The 18,206-nt window shown below is 36.4% G+C and overlaps 1 protein-coding gene and 1 long non-coding RNA gene across 2 annotated transcripts; one reads left to right on the top strand and one right to left on the bottom strand.

Moving 5' to 3' along the window:
* Positions 1 to 10,035: 10,035 nt before the first annotated feature.
* LOC149726473 (uncharacterized) lies at positions 10,036 to 11,923 on the bottom strand. The gene is made up of 3 exons (XR_016386180.1): positions 11,456 to 11,923; positions 11,129 to 11,356; positions 10,036 to 10,092 (listed from the first exon to the last, which is right to left on the bottom strand). It is a non-coding gene; the product is annotated as an uncharacterized LOC149726473 (long non-coding RNA).
* A 46-nt stretch (positions 11,924 to 11,969) lies between these two features.
* Positions 11,970 to 12,968, top strand: LOC149726472 (uncharacterized). The gene has a single exon (XM_089890349.1). The coding sequence runs from the start codon at positions 11,985 to 11,987 to the stop codon at positions 12,966 to 12,968; it is 984 nt and encodes a 327-aa protein (XP_089746475.1). The 5' UTR covers positions 11,970 to 11,984.
* Positions 12,969 to 18,206: the final 5,238 nt, after the last annotated feature.

The following is an 18,206-nucleotide window of genomic DNA, read 5'->3' as shown; positions in this document are numbered from 1 at the left end:
GATGAATTACCACGCAAGCACCCCAAGCCGAACAAATATCAAAACAGACATGGGGCTGTTGCAGACAAAATGGTTTCATTACATTCTGTAACTGGATTGCAACCCAAACAACCCGAACCTGTTAACTGTAGCAACAGACCTGAAAAAACAAAAACCAAAAAGCCATCAATTTTGACAAAATTCTTCCATGTCACACTGTGACTAAAAAACATCTCACTGACAAAGCATTACGTTGTGGCCCATATTCTGTTACATATCTTCAACTAATGTCATTTGAAATGGACATAAGTTCTCAACAGAAACAGGAAATATGGGCATTTGATAAGCAGTTCCGTGTTGGTTGGCTGTATGATCAAATAATCGACAGCTACCTTTGGTGCTTATGTAAAAACAACAAGCAAATCATGTTTGCTGATTCAGCTGTGGCACAGTGTATGGAGAGTGGTCGCTCAGTTAAGAGACTGTGGGCGAACATGACATTAAAAAACAAGAAATTTATTTTCATTCCATATAACCCAAGTAGAATGCATTGGGTATTGCTGGCAATTGACGTAAAAACCCAGCAATTAGCAACAGACCTGAAAAAACAAAAACCAAAAAGCCATCAATTTTGACAAAATTCTTCCATGTCACACTGTGACTAAAAAACATCTCACTGACAAAGCATTACGTTGTGGCCCATATTCTGTTACATATCTTCAACTAATGTCATTTGAAATGGACATAAGTTCTCAACAGAAACAGGAAATATGGGCATTTGATAAGCAGTTCCGTGTTGGTTGGCTGTATGATCAAATAATCGACAGCTACCTTTGGTGCTTATGTAAAAACAACAAGCAAATCATGTTTGCTGATTCAGCTGTGGCACAGTGTATGGAGAGTGGTCGCTCAGTTAAGAGACTGTGGGCAAACATGACATTAAAAAACAAGAAATTTATTTTCATTCCATATAACCCAAGTAGAATGCATTGGGTATTGCTGGCAATTGACGTAAAAACCCAGCAATTAGCAACAGACCTGAAAAAACAAAAACCAAAAAGCCATCAATTTTGACAAAATTCTTCCATGTCACACTGTGACTAAAAAACATCTCACTGACAAAGCATTACGTTGTGGCCCATATTCTGTTACATATCTTCAACTAATGTCATTTGAAATGGACATAAGTTCTCAACAGAAACAGGAAATATGGGCATTTGATAAGCAGTTCCGTGTTGGTTGGCTGTATGATCAAATAATCGACAGCTACCTTTGGTGCTTATGTAAAAACAACAAGCAAATCATGTTTGCTGATTCAGCTGTGGCACAGTGTATGGAGAGTGGTCGCTCAGTTAAGAGACTGTGGGCAAACATGACATTAAAAAACAAGAAATTTATTTTCATTCCATATAACCCAAGTAGAATGCATTGGGTATTGCTGGCAATTGACGTAAAAACCCAGCAATTACTTTACTTGAATCCAAGAAAGCATGCACTAAACATGCCAAAGCAACTAGATTGTTTTTGAATAACGTGTTGTAAACAAAATTTGGTTTTAGCATCACATCAGTTGATACAATGTCTACAAGCCGGACATTTCAGAATGACTTCATGAGCTGTGGTGCAGTTATCTGCATGTACGCAAGTTGGCTAGCAGAAGGCAAACCATTGCTACAGCCAGATGTGGGACCAAGAAAATCCCGGGTACATATATTTAGCACAATCACTCATAACACATCTGTTGATGTTAATATATGTGGATCCTGCCAAAACAAAAATGACACAGACTGGGTCCAATGCACTAAGTGCCCTCAGTGGTTCCATGTTAACTGTGTGGGACCATAGAATACTGAACATAGAAAGCCGACCTCATTGTTGTTGCATTATGACGAAATTTTCGTTACGGTTGAATGACACTCATTCCTATAATTACGCTTAGTATTGGAACAATACGTCAATACGTGCATATAATATTAGATTAATCGGTTTACATACAGAAATACCATGGCTCCTTCTCATTGTTCGGTTCCGGGTTGTTGCTACAGTCATAGCATGTCAAAAGTATTAAAAGAAAGTTGCAGGGCTCTTTTTTGTATAAGAAGACCCGAATTAGCCAAAGATAACGCTGAGCGTTGCCATCGAGAAACACTGACTAATTTCATCTTGTCAATGCGTGATGTGAAGGGGGGAGATGTGATTAACGAAATGTTGAAAAAATAATCGTAAGTTTACGTTTATTTATTTTCTTGGTTAAACTAATGAAGTAAAAACAACCAGACTAATAAGTTTTGTTATAATCCTATTTAGGGCTGCCATATGTGAGAATCACTTTTTAGAAAGTGACATTATAGTGAAAGGTGTAAGAAAACAGCTTAAGATTGGTGCAAAACCAAGAAAAAATTTACCGAAGGTATCTGGACAATTTACTGGTTGTCCAAGAAAAGAGCCAGCAGTGCGTGAAGATCTACCACAAAAACTCAGATACAGTTGTGTAGCTGATTTACAGAAAGCAGCAAACAAACTGTCAGAAAAAGTGAAAGGTACAGGTTTATTTTATACATAACAAACAATCATTTCATTAAATCTGCAGTTAAAGTGTTATGGAATCTTTATTGTGTTTTTTTCTATAATATGTAATTATATTATGAATCACTAAATTTCAGAACATTGGATTTATTATGCCTGGAAGTCATTTTTTATTTTGGAATACAAAGAACAGGACACAATACTGCCTCGAATCCGGTAAATCAATACTTTGGTTGATTCTCTTTTTGAAATTATTTTTATTCTAATTGTATGTTTTTAGAATTGAATTTGATTTTAATGCTCACATCACTGCTGTAGCATTGTCTGGATGGAAAGTTTCCAATGCCATAAGTCTTTTGGGTAATGGTCAACTTGACACTTTGTACAATGTGCTATGTAAGTATTGTAAAAGCTAAATTTTAGAAGAATTTTGCTTATCACAACCTATGTTCTAGGTGAAGCAGAACGTCTGACCTTGTGTCAAGGCATTGAAAAACAGATCAAGGGTTCTTTGGAACACCCACAGCTGGTATGGGATGGGAACAAAATTGAGACGTCAAATATAATTAGGTCATTTAAATGCAATATTATAGGTAATATGTGTGTACTTCTAAGATACAAGTTAAAGCAATCTCACTATGATTGTTTCTTCATTTGATTCTTTAGTGTCATCGCTTCGTGATGTTCCTGTATGTGTTGAGTGCTCAAAGTATGCAAATGTCCAAGATGTTCAAAGCCAAGTTGAAGTTGACAATCAAATACATGAAACTATTAAGGTTTGTGGTTAGGATTATTTTGTTCATTGATTCACTGGGTTTGTGTTTAGGTTGTCTATGGAGAAGAAGAAAAGAGTCTGAATAATTGGCACAAGATGTTTTACAAAAATCAAATCAGCAATGCATCACTGTCTATACATGCAAGGAGATATCATCCCGATGTAGTGCGTTGGGCACTTGAGTTATACTGTCGCTCTCCTGCTGCATATGAGCACATAAGAAGTAGCAAAGCTCTGGTGTTGCCATCAATATCCACTATAAAAAGTTACAGGTACAGATTTAACTTATTTTGCCATTCTAACATTTACTATAAAGAATAGTTTAACAAGGGGTGTGATAACTTATTTTCGGTAGAAATTGCATACCTCCAACATCTGGGATCAGTTCAATTGCATTGGCTGAAATTGAACGCGTGGCAAAAGATAAAGAAGAGCTTATAGGTTACCTTACATTGGATGAGATGAAAAGTAAGTTGCTGCTGTAAGGTGTACTCCATGTGTATTATTGTCATGTATTTTTAGTACGAGAAAATGTTGTTATTCGCGATGGAATGTTGGTGGGATTTTCAGAGCTACAGCCACTTTCAGACAAACCTACTTTAGCAAGTCACATACTAGGTATTCTATGGCATTATACTAATATTTCAACAAATTCAATATGTAATTTTTTTAGTGTTTTATGTAAGAACTGTGAAGAGAGAAGTGTCTATTCCACTAGCTTGGTATCCTACAAATGTTACACCGGCATATCAGATGGCAATTATTTTTTGGGAGCTCTTGAATGAATGCGAAAAGCGGGGTCTACAGATCCATGCTGTTGTAGCTGATGGTATGTCAGTTAACAGACGCTTTTTTAAACTTGTTAGTGGAAGTTCCACAATTCCATTGGATCAGCCATTCACTGCTCCAAATCCTCATGCCCCAAGTCGACCGATTTTTCTCTGCTCGGATCCATCTCATTTGCTCAAAGTAAAGCATATTTTCAACTTATATGATTCAGTGTAGTTAGTTTTATCTTTACAGACCACAAGAAATTCTCTCTTGTCCTCGAAACCAGGTGGTACAAGGTATATGAACATGAGCGGCTTTGATGTACTGTGGACACATGTTATTGACCTGTATAAAGAAGATCAAGCTTCTGAGATTCTTTCAAAAAGTCTCCTTACTTCAGAGCACATTCACCTCACCCCTTACTCAAAAGTAATCTAATTTAGGGTATCACTGTAATTTTTTTAATTTTTAATTTGTGCAGATGAGAGTTAACCTGGCAAGAGATGTTCTCAGCTGGCGTGTTGGCAAATGCCTTAGTACTATGGTGGGAGCGCAGGGGACATCAGAATTTATTCTCATGTTTGCGAAGTAAATATTCTTCGTAGTCTTATTATTTTTGTGTAGCATTTGTCCCAACATCTAGTTTTAAACCACATTTGAAATTAACTTTACAGATGGTTTGATATTGTCAACTGTAATGCATCGTGCCCTATACGTGATCCTAAAGACAGCAGACTTTTATGGTTGCAAGATAACTTTGTGAAATGTTTGATTGATTGGATGGTAATATCGTGTTATTGTTTCACTGAGGTGTTTAGGACTTACTGAGATTTATTTCTTAGGTTGATGTCAAAACGCACCATCGTGGGGAGGGTAAAAGGCTTATGGCAAAACCTACGTTAGAGGGACTTATATTTACCACACAAAATTTCATTTCTTTAACAAAACGTTTGCTGTCAAGTAGTTCATTGGAATATGTATGCTTGCATTCTTTTACTCAAGATGTACTTGAAGCATTCTTTGGAAACTTGGTATGAAAAATGACGTATTGAATTGCTATATTCTCAACTAAAGTTAACAAAAGTTTTATTTTTAAGCGTCAAATTGGTCGAAGATCTGGAAACCCTGATGTTTCACAGGCTGCATATGGAATTCAGCATATTACTGTTCGGAAGGTGATAAAAAAAGTCAAGGGTTTAAATGGTAGCACTACTTTTGGCAAAGAAAATGCATGGACAGAAGTTAGTGATATTCCACTCCCAAAACGCCCAAGAAAATGAAAATGCAAATTGGTAACAACAGTATTTTTAACTTCTTTACATTTTATTTAGTTCTTTTCTAAGACTATGTGTTTGCCGGTTGCAGGTTTTAGACAATCTTTCAAATAACTTTTTGGAAAAAGCATAAGATAGTAATCGTATAAATAAAGTAACAAGCTAAGTTGTTAATTTTAAGACAACATTATTTTCTACCTCACTTCGATCAACTATTCGGTCAACAAAGTGGCTGAATGTAACATCGTGTAAAATTTTACAAGTAATCTTTTTAAAGTCTACAGATGAAATATCACTGCACTGCTGTTTCACCAAGTTATATGTGTACAGCAGAAGATGGTGGTATTCTGTTGATGGATTCCTTAATGATCCAATCCTTTGTTCAAGCAGGGGTATCATTGATCCTGATGGATTTGTGGTGCAAAATGAATTAATGACACTGTAATCGTTTTCAAATTTTTTAGAAGCCTTTTTTAATGTGAAGCCTCCAATATACTCAATGACATCCTGTTCTAGTTCTGTAATTTCAGTCTGTAATACTGTGCTTTCTTTTTGTATTGGCTTTACAATTTGCTTCATCATACTCAAAATTGCCACTGATGCCTGCCCATTTTCTATTTTTGATAAAAAAAAACTTGAAGCATTTGTACAAATCAAAGGATATTGTTTTATAATATGTTCCTCATTTTTATTTTTTGCAAATTCCATTATCCAAGTTGTTACTTTTTGTAATCCAAATTGTGAAAGTGTAAAGTCGGGGTTCAGAACTTGATTTACATACGTTATGTCGTCCTCTCTAATAGTGGGATCAGGAGTCGTGGATTGCACTGATGACGATAAATTACTTTCAGTATCCACGTCGGTAAATAGCAGTTCTACAATAACGTCCTCTTGTACATCCATTAGGACCAATACTGCACCAAATATTAACTACTACTGCTGCTGTTGGATGCATGAAATACAGTGCGTTAATGTATTTTTAACACCGGTAACAGTTTATTAAAATAAGTAAATTAGTTTGAGTATAATTTCGAAGCTACACGGAATACTATAACATACCAACAGGTAAAACCATAGTCCGTATATAAACATGTCTGGGTCAAACGATATTTAATGCAGACGGCTATTCTGGCAATCTCATTCTGCTGAGTGTCACTCAACCGTGACCGAGACAATGGAGCATGGTCGGTTGGCTTTCTATGTTCAGTATTCTATGGTGGGACTCAGCATTAAAGAGGCAAAAGTAAACAAAACATTTGTTTGCAGCATTCCATGAAATAACTTGAACATCTGTACGTTAATTAATATTTGACACCATTGTGTGTAGAATATATTGGTCATATGGTCAATGTCTAATGGTATTATATACCCGTAATTACGTTTTCTACGTAAAATTGACCAATGCTGTCAACTGTAACGTATACGAAGCAGTAAACACCACTGTGTGTAAATATTGGTCAATGTCTCCAGGACCCGTAATTACGTTTCGCAAAATTGGCCATTGACTAATGGAGTATACCATACTTCGGGTATAATATGGCAATGCTTTGGTTATCAATGTTCTAGCCTAATGCATATGCGAAGGTCCTAATAAACCTAACTATCACGCAGATTGTGTGTAAATATTGGTCAATGTCTCCAGGACCCGTAATTACGTTTCGCAAAATTGGCCATTGACTAATGGAGTATACCATACTTCGGGTATAATATGGCAATGCTTTGGTTATCAGAGTTCTAGCCTAATGCATATGCGAAGGTCCTAATAAACCTAACTATCACGCAGATTGGCGGCCTCCTAGATGCGTGGTGGAACAGCCAGAAAATAAAACACATGGGTTGTAACGAAATTTTTTATTTATTTAAAGAGCAGCAGGTAGCAGAGGCCCTGGAGCGGCGGGCAGCAGAGGCCCTGGAGCGGCGGGCAGCAGAGGCTCTGGGGCAGCGGGCAGCAGAGGCCCTGGAGCGGCGGGCAGCGGGCGGGTGGCACAGGCCCTGGGGCAGCGGTTGGCAGAGGCCCTGGAGCAGAACCTACGCCTGCTGCTCGCGCTAGGTCCTTTATTCCACTGCAGTACAAAAACAAGATATAAGTATTTACATGAATAGAGGTACTTGACCATAAAAACAAAAATTGTTATAAAATATACATAAAATTAAGGTTTAACAATTTCTTTCCATGTCTGCAAAAATAACTTACTATATGTTTGGGAATCCATCTGAAAGAAAAATACACAATTAAATTTAGTACAACAATTGCAACACTGTAGATCTTACCGTTGCAAAAACTCAAATCGGCTTTTGCCGATATATCTGAAAATTAAATTATATATATATATAAAACTATTGCCACTAACATACAAACAAAAAAGAATTGTTTAAAACTTATACTTACTTTCTTGTTCTTTTGTGTTCTACAAAAAATAAAAATGATTAACAACAGTCCGCAATTAAAAAGTAACACAATTTGGAAACCAAAGACTTACGGTTTGGGATTGCTGGTGTTGGAGTTGGAGTAGGGTTTGTTGGGGTTGTTTGAATTGCTAAAAAAATGCTACGTTACTAAATCTAAAACCAAATCTATTTTCCATCTAAAATGCAGACAATTTCTATATCAAAAAGTTGGAACGAAATCTTAACATTTAACACGACACAACCTTTCACACAAGAAAATTATTAACTTTTCCCAATAACAAAATCTTAACATATAGCACGACACACCCTGCCACACGAGAAAATTCTCAACATTTAGAATGACACACCCTGTCACACGAGAAAACTCTTAACTTTTCCTAAAAACAAAACATTAACATTTAGCACGACACACCCTGTCACACGAAGAAATTCTCAACATTTAGAATAACACACCCTGTCACACGTGAAAACTCTTAACTTTTCCCAAAAACATTAACATTTAGCACGACACACCCTGCCACACGAGAAACTTCTCAACATTTAGAATGACACACCCTGTCACACGTGAAAACTGTTAACTTTTCCCAAAAACAAAATCTTAACATTTAGCACGACACACCCTGCCACACGAAAATTCTCAACATTTAGAATGACACACGCTGTCACACGTGTAAACTGTTAACTTTTCCCAATAACAAAATCTTAACATTTAGCACGACACACCCTGCCACACGAGAAAATTCTCAACATTTAGAATGACACACGCTGTCACACGTGAAAACTGTTAACTTTTCCCAATAACAAAATCTTAACGTTTAGCATGACACACCCTGCCACACGTGAAAACTGTTAAATTTTCCCAATAACAAAATCTTAACGTTTAGCACGACACACCCTGCCACACGAGAAAATTCTTAACTTTTCCCAATAACAATACATTAACATTTAGCACGACACACCCTGTTACACGAGAAAATTCTTAACCAGAAATCATACCACACCTTGTCGCAGACGCTAAGAATTTCGAGTTGAGAATTTTGTCAGAATTAATGATGATTTGCAGATTTGATTATTTAATGTTTCTATGATCCCGGCTCGCCGGTAGGGTTAAAGTGGGAACCATTCGGGACAACATGGCTGACCTACGACCTCACGTGACAAAACTCCATGTTAAAACTTTGGACGCATTAAGCGTGGATATATTTAACATATGTTCAGTGTTATTTAACATGGCCGCTACAGACGAGTAAAATTGACGGACCATATACCGCTTCAAGCGAACCGATTCAGACGGATCGGGTGTTCAGGGATACCAGTTGGTTGCATTGTGCACCAAATTAATGAGTGCTCTTTAAAGTATGGGAAACTTATGGACACTTGCCATTATAGGTAATAGGTAAAAAAACACAGTAAATGTACACAATTTTTACCTACCTTTAACTGTACATTTCTTCTATATTTTTGTTTAGGGGATGGATGTAATGCAAATAGAAGCATGTTCAGATTGCTGTCAGGAATCCCGTCAAATGAGGCACTTCAGCATTCTGCCCCACACCCTTTGGATTCTACAAAGTAAATGATATATATATGATTTTTGTTCAAAAACCTCAAATAGTTAGCACTGAAGACACTAGAGTTACTAATTTCAGTTAAAAAATATACATATATAAGTATTATTTTAATAATTGCAGAAAACTTTACTTCATTAGTGATCCAAGTCATCTTATAAAAACAGCCAGGAATAACCTATTAAGCAGTCGAGCTAGTTCCCTGAGCAGTAAATATTTGTGGAATACATAGGACATGGTTTAGTCAGACAGCGAAAAATATATGAGAAAGAGTGCAACACAGAGGCAGAGTCACTGGCTGAATTACCAAAACTAACAATTCGACACATATATCCAAATTCATACGATAAAATATAGGTCAATTTAGCTGCACAGGTACTATCGAATTCTGTTAGTGGAGCACTGAGAAAAAGAGGTATAAATGTAAGCGCTCAATATTGCAGTACGTGGAACAAGTTTTTTTGATATTGCTAATTTAAACCTACATCAAACAAACCCACTCAAAGCACCTTTCACACAAATCAACGACGAAAGGCTTAAATGGTTGGAGCAAGACTTTAATTCTTATTTTAAAGACTGGCAGTACAAAGTTTCTTTGCGCAAGAAGCAAAACGGTGAAACAATTACCCTGCAAGAACAAAAGAATATGCTAGTTTCCACCACTACCCTTGAAGGGCTTTATATAACCAGCAGAATTTTGACTCGGGCCACATGGAACAGTCACGCGGGCCGCAGTGTACCAATCTCCATGATAACCGGGTTTTCCGTTGCTCTGCGTCACTGCATTAGTCTGTGGAGATAAATCACATAACTTGTCAACTTGGGAAACTAAACTCTAGGGAGTAAAAGTTGTTACATTAAATTAAAGTAAATTTTTCGAGATGATTTTGTAATAAGCTTTTAATATGTGTTTAGCTAAAACATGGACAAACCAACCATAAAAAACAAATGGCTAATTTAACATACGTAATGCCAGAACTGCCACATTTTACGCATATGTCTGTTTTCGAAAACCTACAGGGTAAAAATACTATTATAACGCATATAATTAAAGTTTGAATCGCTAATATGTCGCAATTAATTGACAGGTTAAACAATGACAATTTATCCACGTGTAAATCCCTACTATTACGTAACAAACACTTTGCTTGGTTGAGGAAAACAATCGTAAATATAAGCAGCGATACTTCTGCACACATGTAGGTTGTTAATTTGCGTTTTAAGGGTAAAGTATTTTCATTTTACACGCATCCATGGAGAATGCACCAAGTGTGTTAATGTAAAGCAGGGGTAGTAGTCAAACCGCGGGGGCAAAATAAAATGGCCCTCAGAGGACTTTAAAATTACCGATTACATACGTTCACATATGGACGTGTTACTTAAAAAAAAGTTACTTAAAAAGTTACTTAAAGAAAAAGTCTTCTAAAAATGTGTTATAGATTTCTGTAATATTTTACATTGTCTTTGTTACGTCACAAGAATAGTCATGACTGTCACAGCATCGGCCAACCTTCCTTTGTTACTCTGGTATAGGGGTTATACCGCGACATGATTCAACAAAAAAAAACTGTGAAATTTTGTCGTTTACTTCGCAAGTACGGAGTTTAATCTATTCTAGAATCATTGTTTATTACCACCTAACAGTATTCGTTATAACCGCATTTTCGCCAATACGAGTCGCGTCGCAAATATAGCGAGGAAAACCTTGGCTGACGGCCGGTCGCATAATTATGATTTCACATATTGGCCCGCAATTTTATAAGTTTGGGAACCCCTGTTGTAAAGCATAAATAAATACGTTAGATATGTGTGTTATCTAGCATTACCGTTGTGTTGTAACTTGAACCGAGCCAAATGCGAACCCAATCATCTGATCCATATACGATGGTTTGTCGACAGTAGTTATACCACATCGTACATTGCTTTATCCACAATTTCCACCAATCGACCGTCATTGTCATTGCAGTACTTCGATGCCGTGTTAAGGTTTCTTTCTCTTTTATCTGCAGCATCCGGGAACCAAAGGATCAGATTCTGATAAACCATTCCGTTACCTGTAAAAAAAGAGTAATGTATATTTTATATATTAAATTGATACTAAGCTAAGTGCGATTGTTATCGTTCGTGATCATGGGATAGTTTTACGTTCGTACCTATTTATACGAGAACCAATCTACAGTTATCCGCATTCTATCCAATCCTGTAGCTTGTTCAACCATCTCGAATTTAACTACAAAGGATCGTCTCTTAATTTCAAGTATGGTCACGTTAAACAAGGATGACGTTAACGTACATGACTTTGAAACATTCGGAAGGAAAATTATGGACAAAATGATTGGGCAATCTGTTTTCTCGATATCTTTTAGGCGGAAGGATAAAGCCAAGACGTTTAGAAACACATCATTAGTGAAGGTGGCACCTGATAGAACATTTGACCCAGGTTTGCTTTTCCAACGTTTTCTAGTTGTTTCAGAACTAGGGGTCCTATCTCTCCAAGATATATTGAAGTATGAACTTAGCCCGTTCCCTCCAGCACTTTTTGAAGCAAGGAAAGTGCTCCGGAAGCCTGATAAGCCTCAACTTGCGAATGCTATTGCAGACTATACTATGCAACCAAGGCAGTCCGTGAAATTCGTAAATCCATAGAAGATACTTCACCAAAAACTCAAAACTACGTCATAGATGGAGGTTCGCTATTACACCGGCTACCATGGAAGAGGGAAGAAACCTACGTCCTACGGTTCCATTGCACACTCCTATGCTGCATTCACGACTCGGCATTATCAAGGGGGAACGGTTGTTTTTGACGGATACCTAGAAGAACCGACAATCAAGGACAACACACACCAGAGGCGTGGGAAGAATCTACATGCAATTATCAGCTTTACAGAATTTGTGTTTGATGGAAAGAAGGATGAGTTTCTCTCAAAGGACACAAACAAACAAAAAATTATCGACATGATCAGTGAAACACTTCGGGGTAAAGGCTGCCATGTGATCAATGCCCCAGGGGATGCTGATGTTCCGATTGTGAAGGCTGCTGTTCTTAGTGCAGTGTCACACTCGACAACATTGATTGGAGAAGACACGGATCTGTTGGTCCTACTTCTTCATTATGCGCAACAAAAAAAAAATCTGTATTTCCGTTCCGACAAGGCAAATGCTGACAAAGTGTATCACATAAACCAACTTAAAATGGTGATGGGTGAAGAATTATGTTTCCAGCTACTCTTTCTGCATGCCTACACTGGATGTGACACAACATCCAGAATCTTTGGTGTGGGTAAGAAATCTGTCTTTCACAAGCTGGTAAAGGGTGATGCTACTTTGAAAGAATGTGCCAATTACTTCCTTCTTCCAAAGCAGACAGCAGCATCCATTGTGAACAAAGGTTGTCAAGCAATGGCTGTGATTTTTAGAGGCACGCCGACGGATTCCCTCTCGTCATTGCGCTACAATGTATTAAGAAGAAAAGTAGTCTCTTCCCAATCATTTGTGACACCAGAACGCCTACCACCTACTGAGACAACTGGCTGTAACACTGCTAGGTGTAGCTGTAGGCAGAATAATCTGCCCTGTACCTCAGCATGTGGACAGTGCCAACTTGATGCCTGTGACAATACGAACAATCAGGCATTGCTGGATGAAGATGGTGACCAGGACTAATAAAGCAACTGAATGTTAATAACTTAATAAGTTGTGTGTGATTCTTATAATGCCAGTGTTTCACTAATCTTTTTGTTTAATATAGTAGGGTGGGGGAAGATGGGACACGTTTTCATTCTATTTTCTATTCCAATTTGGTAGTTTTTTTTTTTTGGCGGCCATCTTGAAAATTACAACTTTCTGGTACTCGGATTTTCCTAGATTTTTAATATGTTATTCTTGATGATAAATACTACAAAAAACGTTGAAAAACCTTTTGTAGGAATTTTTTTGGGGTCAAACCATATATTGACCCGACTATACAGTAATCTGCGTTATGTTAAAGTATAGTTAATTGAAACAACTTAGCGATTAAGCGTATTTGCATAACAAACTGATGATGCTAGATACTGGCACAGTATACATGTCGTTTTTAAACTAATAATTAGACTCGATTTATATGTACCACATTTCGTTTGAGTATACTAAAAAAATAACGTCTAATTAAACTATTTTCAACGTATGGTTTCTTGTTAACACCTACCATGTTTTTGTATCAGTTTCTACAAAATTTCGTTGACGTAAAGTTTGTAACTCGAAATTTCCGATAACTTGTTTACATCATCCTGCTACGTAACACTTAAGGCAAAACGAGAATGTACGGGTTGTTTTATGTAGTTGCTGAAATTTTGTAGCTGGCCAATTAATATTAACCCGCCTTTCATAAAAGAGATCATGACTATGGTAAAATACCAAAATGTTTAAATTAATTTCTGTTTAATATAATATTGCGAAATAAACAACAACGAACAATAAATCACGAAAGATGAACGTTCGGGCAAACGCCTGCTTTTGCTGTCGTGGCTTAAGGGCTGATTAGAGGCCGTCGTAGAATTTAAATATTTAATAAGTTCGGCCGAACAATTGGAGAAAACGCTTGACTATGGTCACGTGGGGCTGTGTCTACAAGAGAAGTTAATTATATGCAGGGAAATATGACGTAAAACAGGTACAGTCGGGGAGAGGAAGATAGGATATCTTTTTGTTCTATTTTCTCGTACCATTTTGTAGTAAACAAAGAACATTCAAGGAATTATAAAACCGTATTCTCACAACCACCATAGACCGTTGTTAAATTTTAAAACACGAAAATATGTGCTGAAGGTATCCCGTCTTACCCACCCTACTATGTTACAACATTAAACCACAATAAGCAAGACGCACTCAATATATTCGCAATAAATAAAAAACGAGTATGATGAAGTCTCACCCTTTGACAGACGAAACGTTGGTATAATTTAATTAAAGTTTTAATGCCGAAGTAACATTTTTTTATATTAAACTATACCTGGCAAAAGAGCAAAATAATGAAAGGGTAAATATAAGGGTTACGTAGTAGGATGGTGTAAAACAAGTTATCGGTAATTTCGAGTTACAAACTTTATACGTCAACCAAATTTCGTAGAAACTGATACGAACATGGTACGTGTTAACAAGAAACCATACGTTGAAAATAATTTAAATGTCATTTTTTAGTGTACTCAAACCACAGATATAAAAAAGAGTAGAACGCGCAACTGCCCCAAACCGTGGTACATTCTTTTTTTCTATTCACGTGACCGCCAAGTCCGTCCCCATTTCGCTTGGTCTCCATTGTAAGGGAAAGGCGCACAGTGGTTTTAGCTGTTTATTTCAAAACTACACCAACTATTCTAGTGTATTAGGCCAAATTAGTTATTTGGTAGGTTAACGCTTACAGTTTAGCGCCTGTTTAGGAAATTTAATTATTTAATAAATTTAATTATAAACGTTTAAACAAACGGTGTTTTGGAATTATATATATATATATATATATATTTGGTAAAGTTAGAAAAAATTATTAAACAAGTTTAACAACAGATCGACCGCTGACCGGCAGGGGGAATATTGATCTTTATTTGACTTCCAAGAATGTTGAAACAATGGCAGAGGTTCCCGGAATGTACCACCTGCCCAAAGATCCTGATTACGTTCACGCAACAGCACGACCGAGCAACCCATTGTTGCCCGACAAGTTTAAGGTGGCCATACTTGAAATTAAGAGAGAATAAGCATTGTAAGTGTGTCGTCCATGACTGCCAGATTTAATATAATAAATAAGCGTTGGTTTCGTGCTGGTCGGTATATAGTACTTAGCACCAAAGCTTTGTTTTCACTTCGACTCTCCACGAAAATTGGGCCTTGGTATCCCACACTGCGTGGTCGCAAGCGTGATTTCATAGCCTACTATATTATAATAGGCCATGGTAGTTTTCCACATGATACGATCGTGTTCTGATTTTAATGTACAGTAGGGTGGGGGAAGATGGGACACTTTGTCGGTCAAGACTTTTCTTTAATTTTCTTTTTACGGACACCCATTTAATGATATTCAGGAAAATAATGTTACAGAATTATTCGACAGTATTATCACGACTTTATAAAACGCCTGTCAAAGCTGATTATTGTTTTTAAATGTTTAAAAAATATGTAAAATAGAAACAGTATATTTTGTATAGGTAAAAAAATGCAAAATAGTAAGGTGCTAATTTTGAATGCTCGCTAAATCATAATAAAGCCGATGAATTTTTTTAGTTTGCGTGTGTAAACGATTAAACTAGTTTCATAGCTTCATAAAACAACCTTGAATATTTCGTACAGTTTAATTTTGTCTTATCAAACTAGTTTTGGTTTTGTAAAAAAAACTGAGATATAAACAAAAGGAAAATAGGCAGCGTTAATATGACTTTAATTTGGGATAAAACAACAAAAAAATATCGGTTTAACGTTATATATATAAAGTTTACATGGCAAAAAACTAGCACAGCCTGTTAAACTTGGTAGGGTAACTACAAGTTGTAGGATACTGCTAATGTAAATATATTTCAATTTAGAGTCCAATCTTCCACCACATTGTAGTTTTGTATGTTTTCATTTCCAAACTTTGAAAGTTTGCTTTTATTTTAATAATTTATACCTCAGGGGTTATTCAAATATAAGATACTGATACAATGAAAAGATAATATTTTGAAGAGTAGTAATACCCAATTTGTAGCAAAAATAACTATCAATAGTTATTATCAATTTTCTGTTATTAAAAGTTTAAGTTTGTACTATACAATATTTATCCATTGACGTTTGAACATTACCCATTGTCGTTCAAACAATACCAATTGTTATGCAACAAGAGATCACAGATCTAATGAATGAACACGTTTTAAACTAATTAGCATAATATAGTAGAGTCGGGGAAGATAGGACACCTTTAACACATAATATCCAAATAGCCTGATCGTGTTTTAAACAATTAACAACGGTCTGTGGAAGGCGTGAAGATACGGTTATATAATTCATTAAATGTTCATTGTTTACTCCCAAATGAAAAGAGAAAACAAAATGAAAAGGTGTCCCATCTATCCCCACCCTGGTATATTAGTTAATCCTTTTACTACAACGGTCGACTGGGCTCGATCAAAAACAAATCTGAAGTAACCAACAAAACGGGTTCTAGTCGCCATTGGGGACTGTGGAGCAGTAGGCAGAATGTATTTACCTACATGTATTATAACTAATGAAACTTATGACGTGTGAGGATTGAGTGATTGGTAAAGAATATGTGTAAATGCGCTTTGTACAACTCCTGTACCATGTGTTTATTGTAAACTTACACTAGTTAACGTTGTCGTCGCTTAAAAACGTTTTTTTTTTTATGAATTTTGACGAACCGTAATCACGCAGTAATTAGGTAATGTTAGAAGTGAATATTAATCATATGATGTTGAATTAAAAATAATGTTTCAATTACGATTAATGATAATACGGTATAAGAGTAGTGCATTTAATGCGTCCCCACTTAAATGCTAATAGTTTGATTCAGTTGTGAATCGTTGTGTGGATTTCTTATCTTTTATAACACGTGCCGTCGTTCCCCGCCAAACTCCAGACAGTGTTTCCGCTATGTAAAGTGCATGAGGAAAGTAATCGTTAATTAATCGCTCATCGTGCGGTTTTAAATCTGAAAATTCAGTCTAAAAATTATAAATATATATTACGATTTGATTTCAATCAAGAGATTAAAGAAAAATGCTAGAATTGAGAATTAGGATAAGTGCGGAAAACAATCGCCCTATCAGCAACAACAACAACAAAGCCAAGAATAACTGTTCGACGAAAAAGGATCTATATGACCACTAACGTGTTCAATAACGTGTTCAATAACGTGTTCAATAATATAATGTAAAGGTAACATGTTAAAAACTATAGCAGTAGAGCAAGAAAAAGAATGTTTAGAGTTTAGACCTTATTTTCAAAGCATACAGTATTATTTCGTGTTACTTACGTATATTTCTATTTATAAATACACTTAATAATCAAGATTAACAATGATTTTAAACTGTCCCATCTTATCCTGTGTTTTTTCGAATCTGTAAAATTTTACCTGTTGTACGGATCGCTAAATAACTCCTCGTGTGTTTTATTATATTTTATTAAATTGGTGTCAATTAATAAAGGAATGATAGTACTAATTCGTGGTATTACCCAAAAACCGTCATCTATTTCGATTTTGGAAATATTTGGCAATATGTGCTTAAGTGTCCTATCTTCCCCCATTGTATGTTAGTTTGCTCCTTTAACTAGCATAAAACAAGTTTTTAGTCGTACTTACTTTTTCTAGGCTACAAACAACATACTAACTCAGTTCTGCTGACTTTTAATCAAAAAATAAAGTTTTAACGTGTAAACGTCGTTTCTGGAACTTTTACAACGGAGGGTCCGGCGTAGTGGTTAGCGCGCCTGCCTGTCCGGTTGCGCGCCTGCCTTGTCCGGCGCCGTAGCTAACGCGCCTGCCTGTAACCATTAGGTAATTGATTCAAGGCTCGTCGCTGCTACCATTGTGGGCGTATGTGTCCTTGGGCAAGACACTTAACGACAATTGCTCCAACCCAGTGGTTACTAATGGGTTGTCTAAATTATCAGCCATACATAAAAAAAAGAAAAAAATCCAAAAAAAATAAACACCCACAAAGTATCATACATGGTAACTCGTAAGCTGGCACGAGGTGTTAAACCCGTGTGATAACGACTGTCGTTTTCCGGCCACGCAAGGATAAAGTAAGTACTACATTCAATTTAATTCAGGGTCGTAATAAATTTGAACCGGGATGTCACTGGTTTTGTTCCGACCTACTGCGCATGCGTAGAAACGTCTCGGCACATGCGCAATAGCGCATTCAATTACAG

This window comes from Ciona robusta, chromosome 12, assembly GCF_009617815.1.
Source record: "Ciona robusta chromosome 12, ASM961781v2".
NCBI lineage: Eukaryota > Metazoa > Chordata > Ascidiacea > Phlebobranchia > Cionidae > Ciona > Ciona robusta.
The sequence above is the reverse complement of the archived record's forward strand: the minus strand, read 5'-3'. Positions and strand labels throughout refer to the sequence as shown.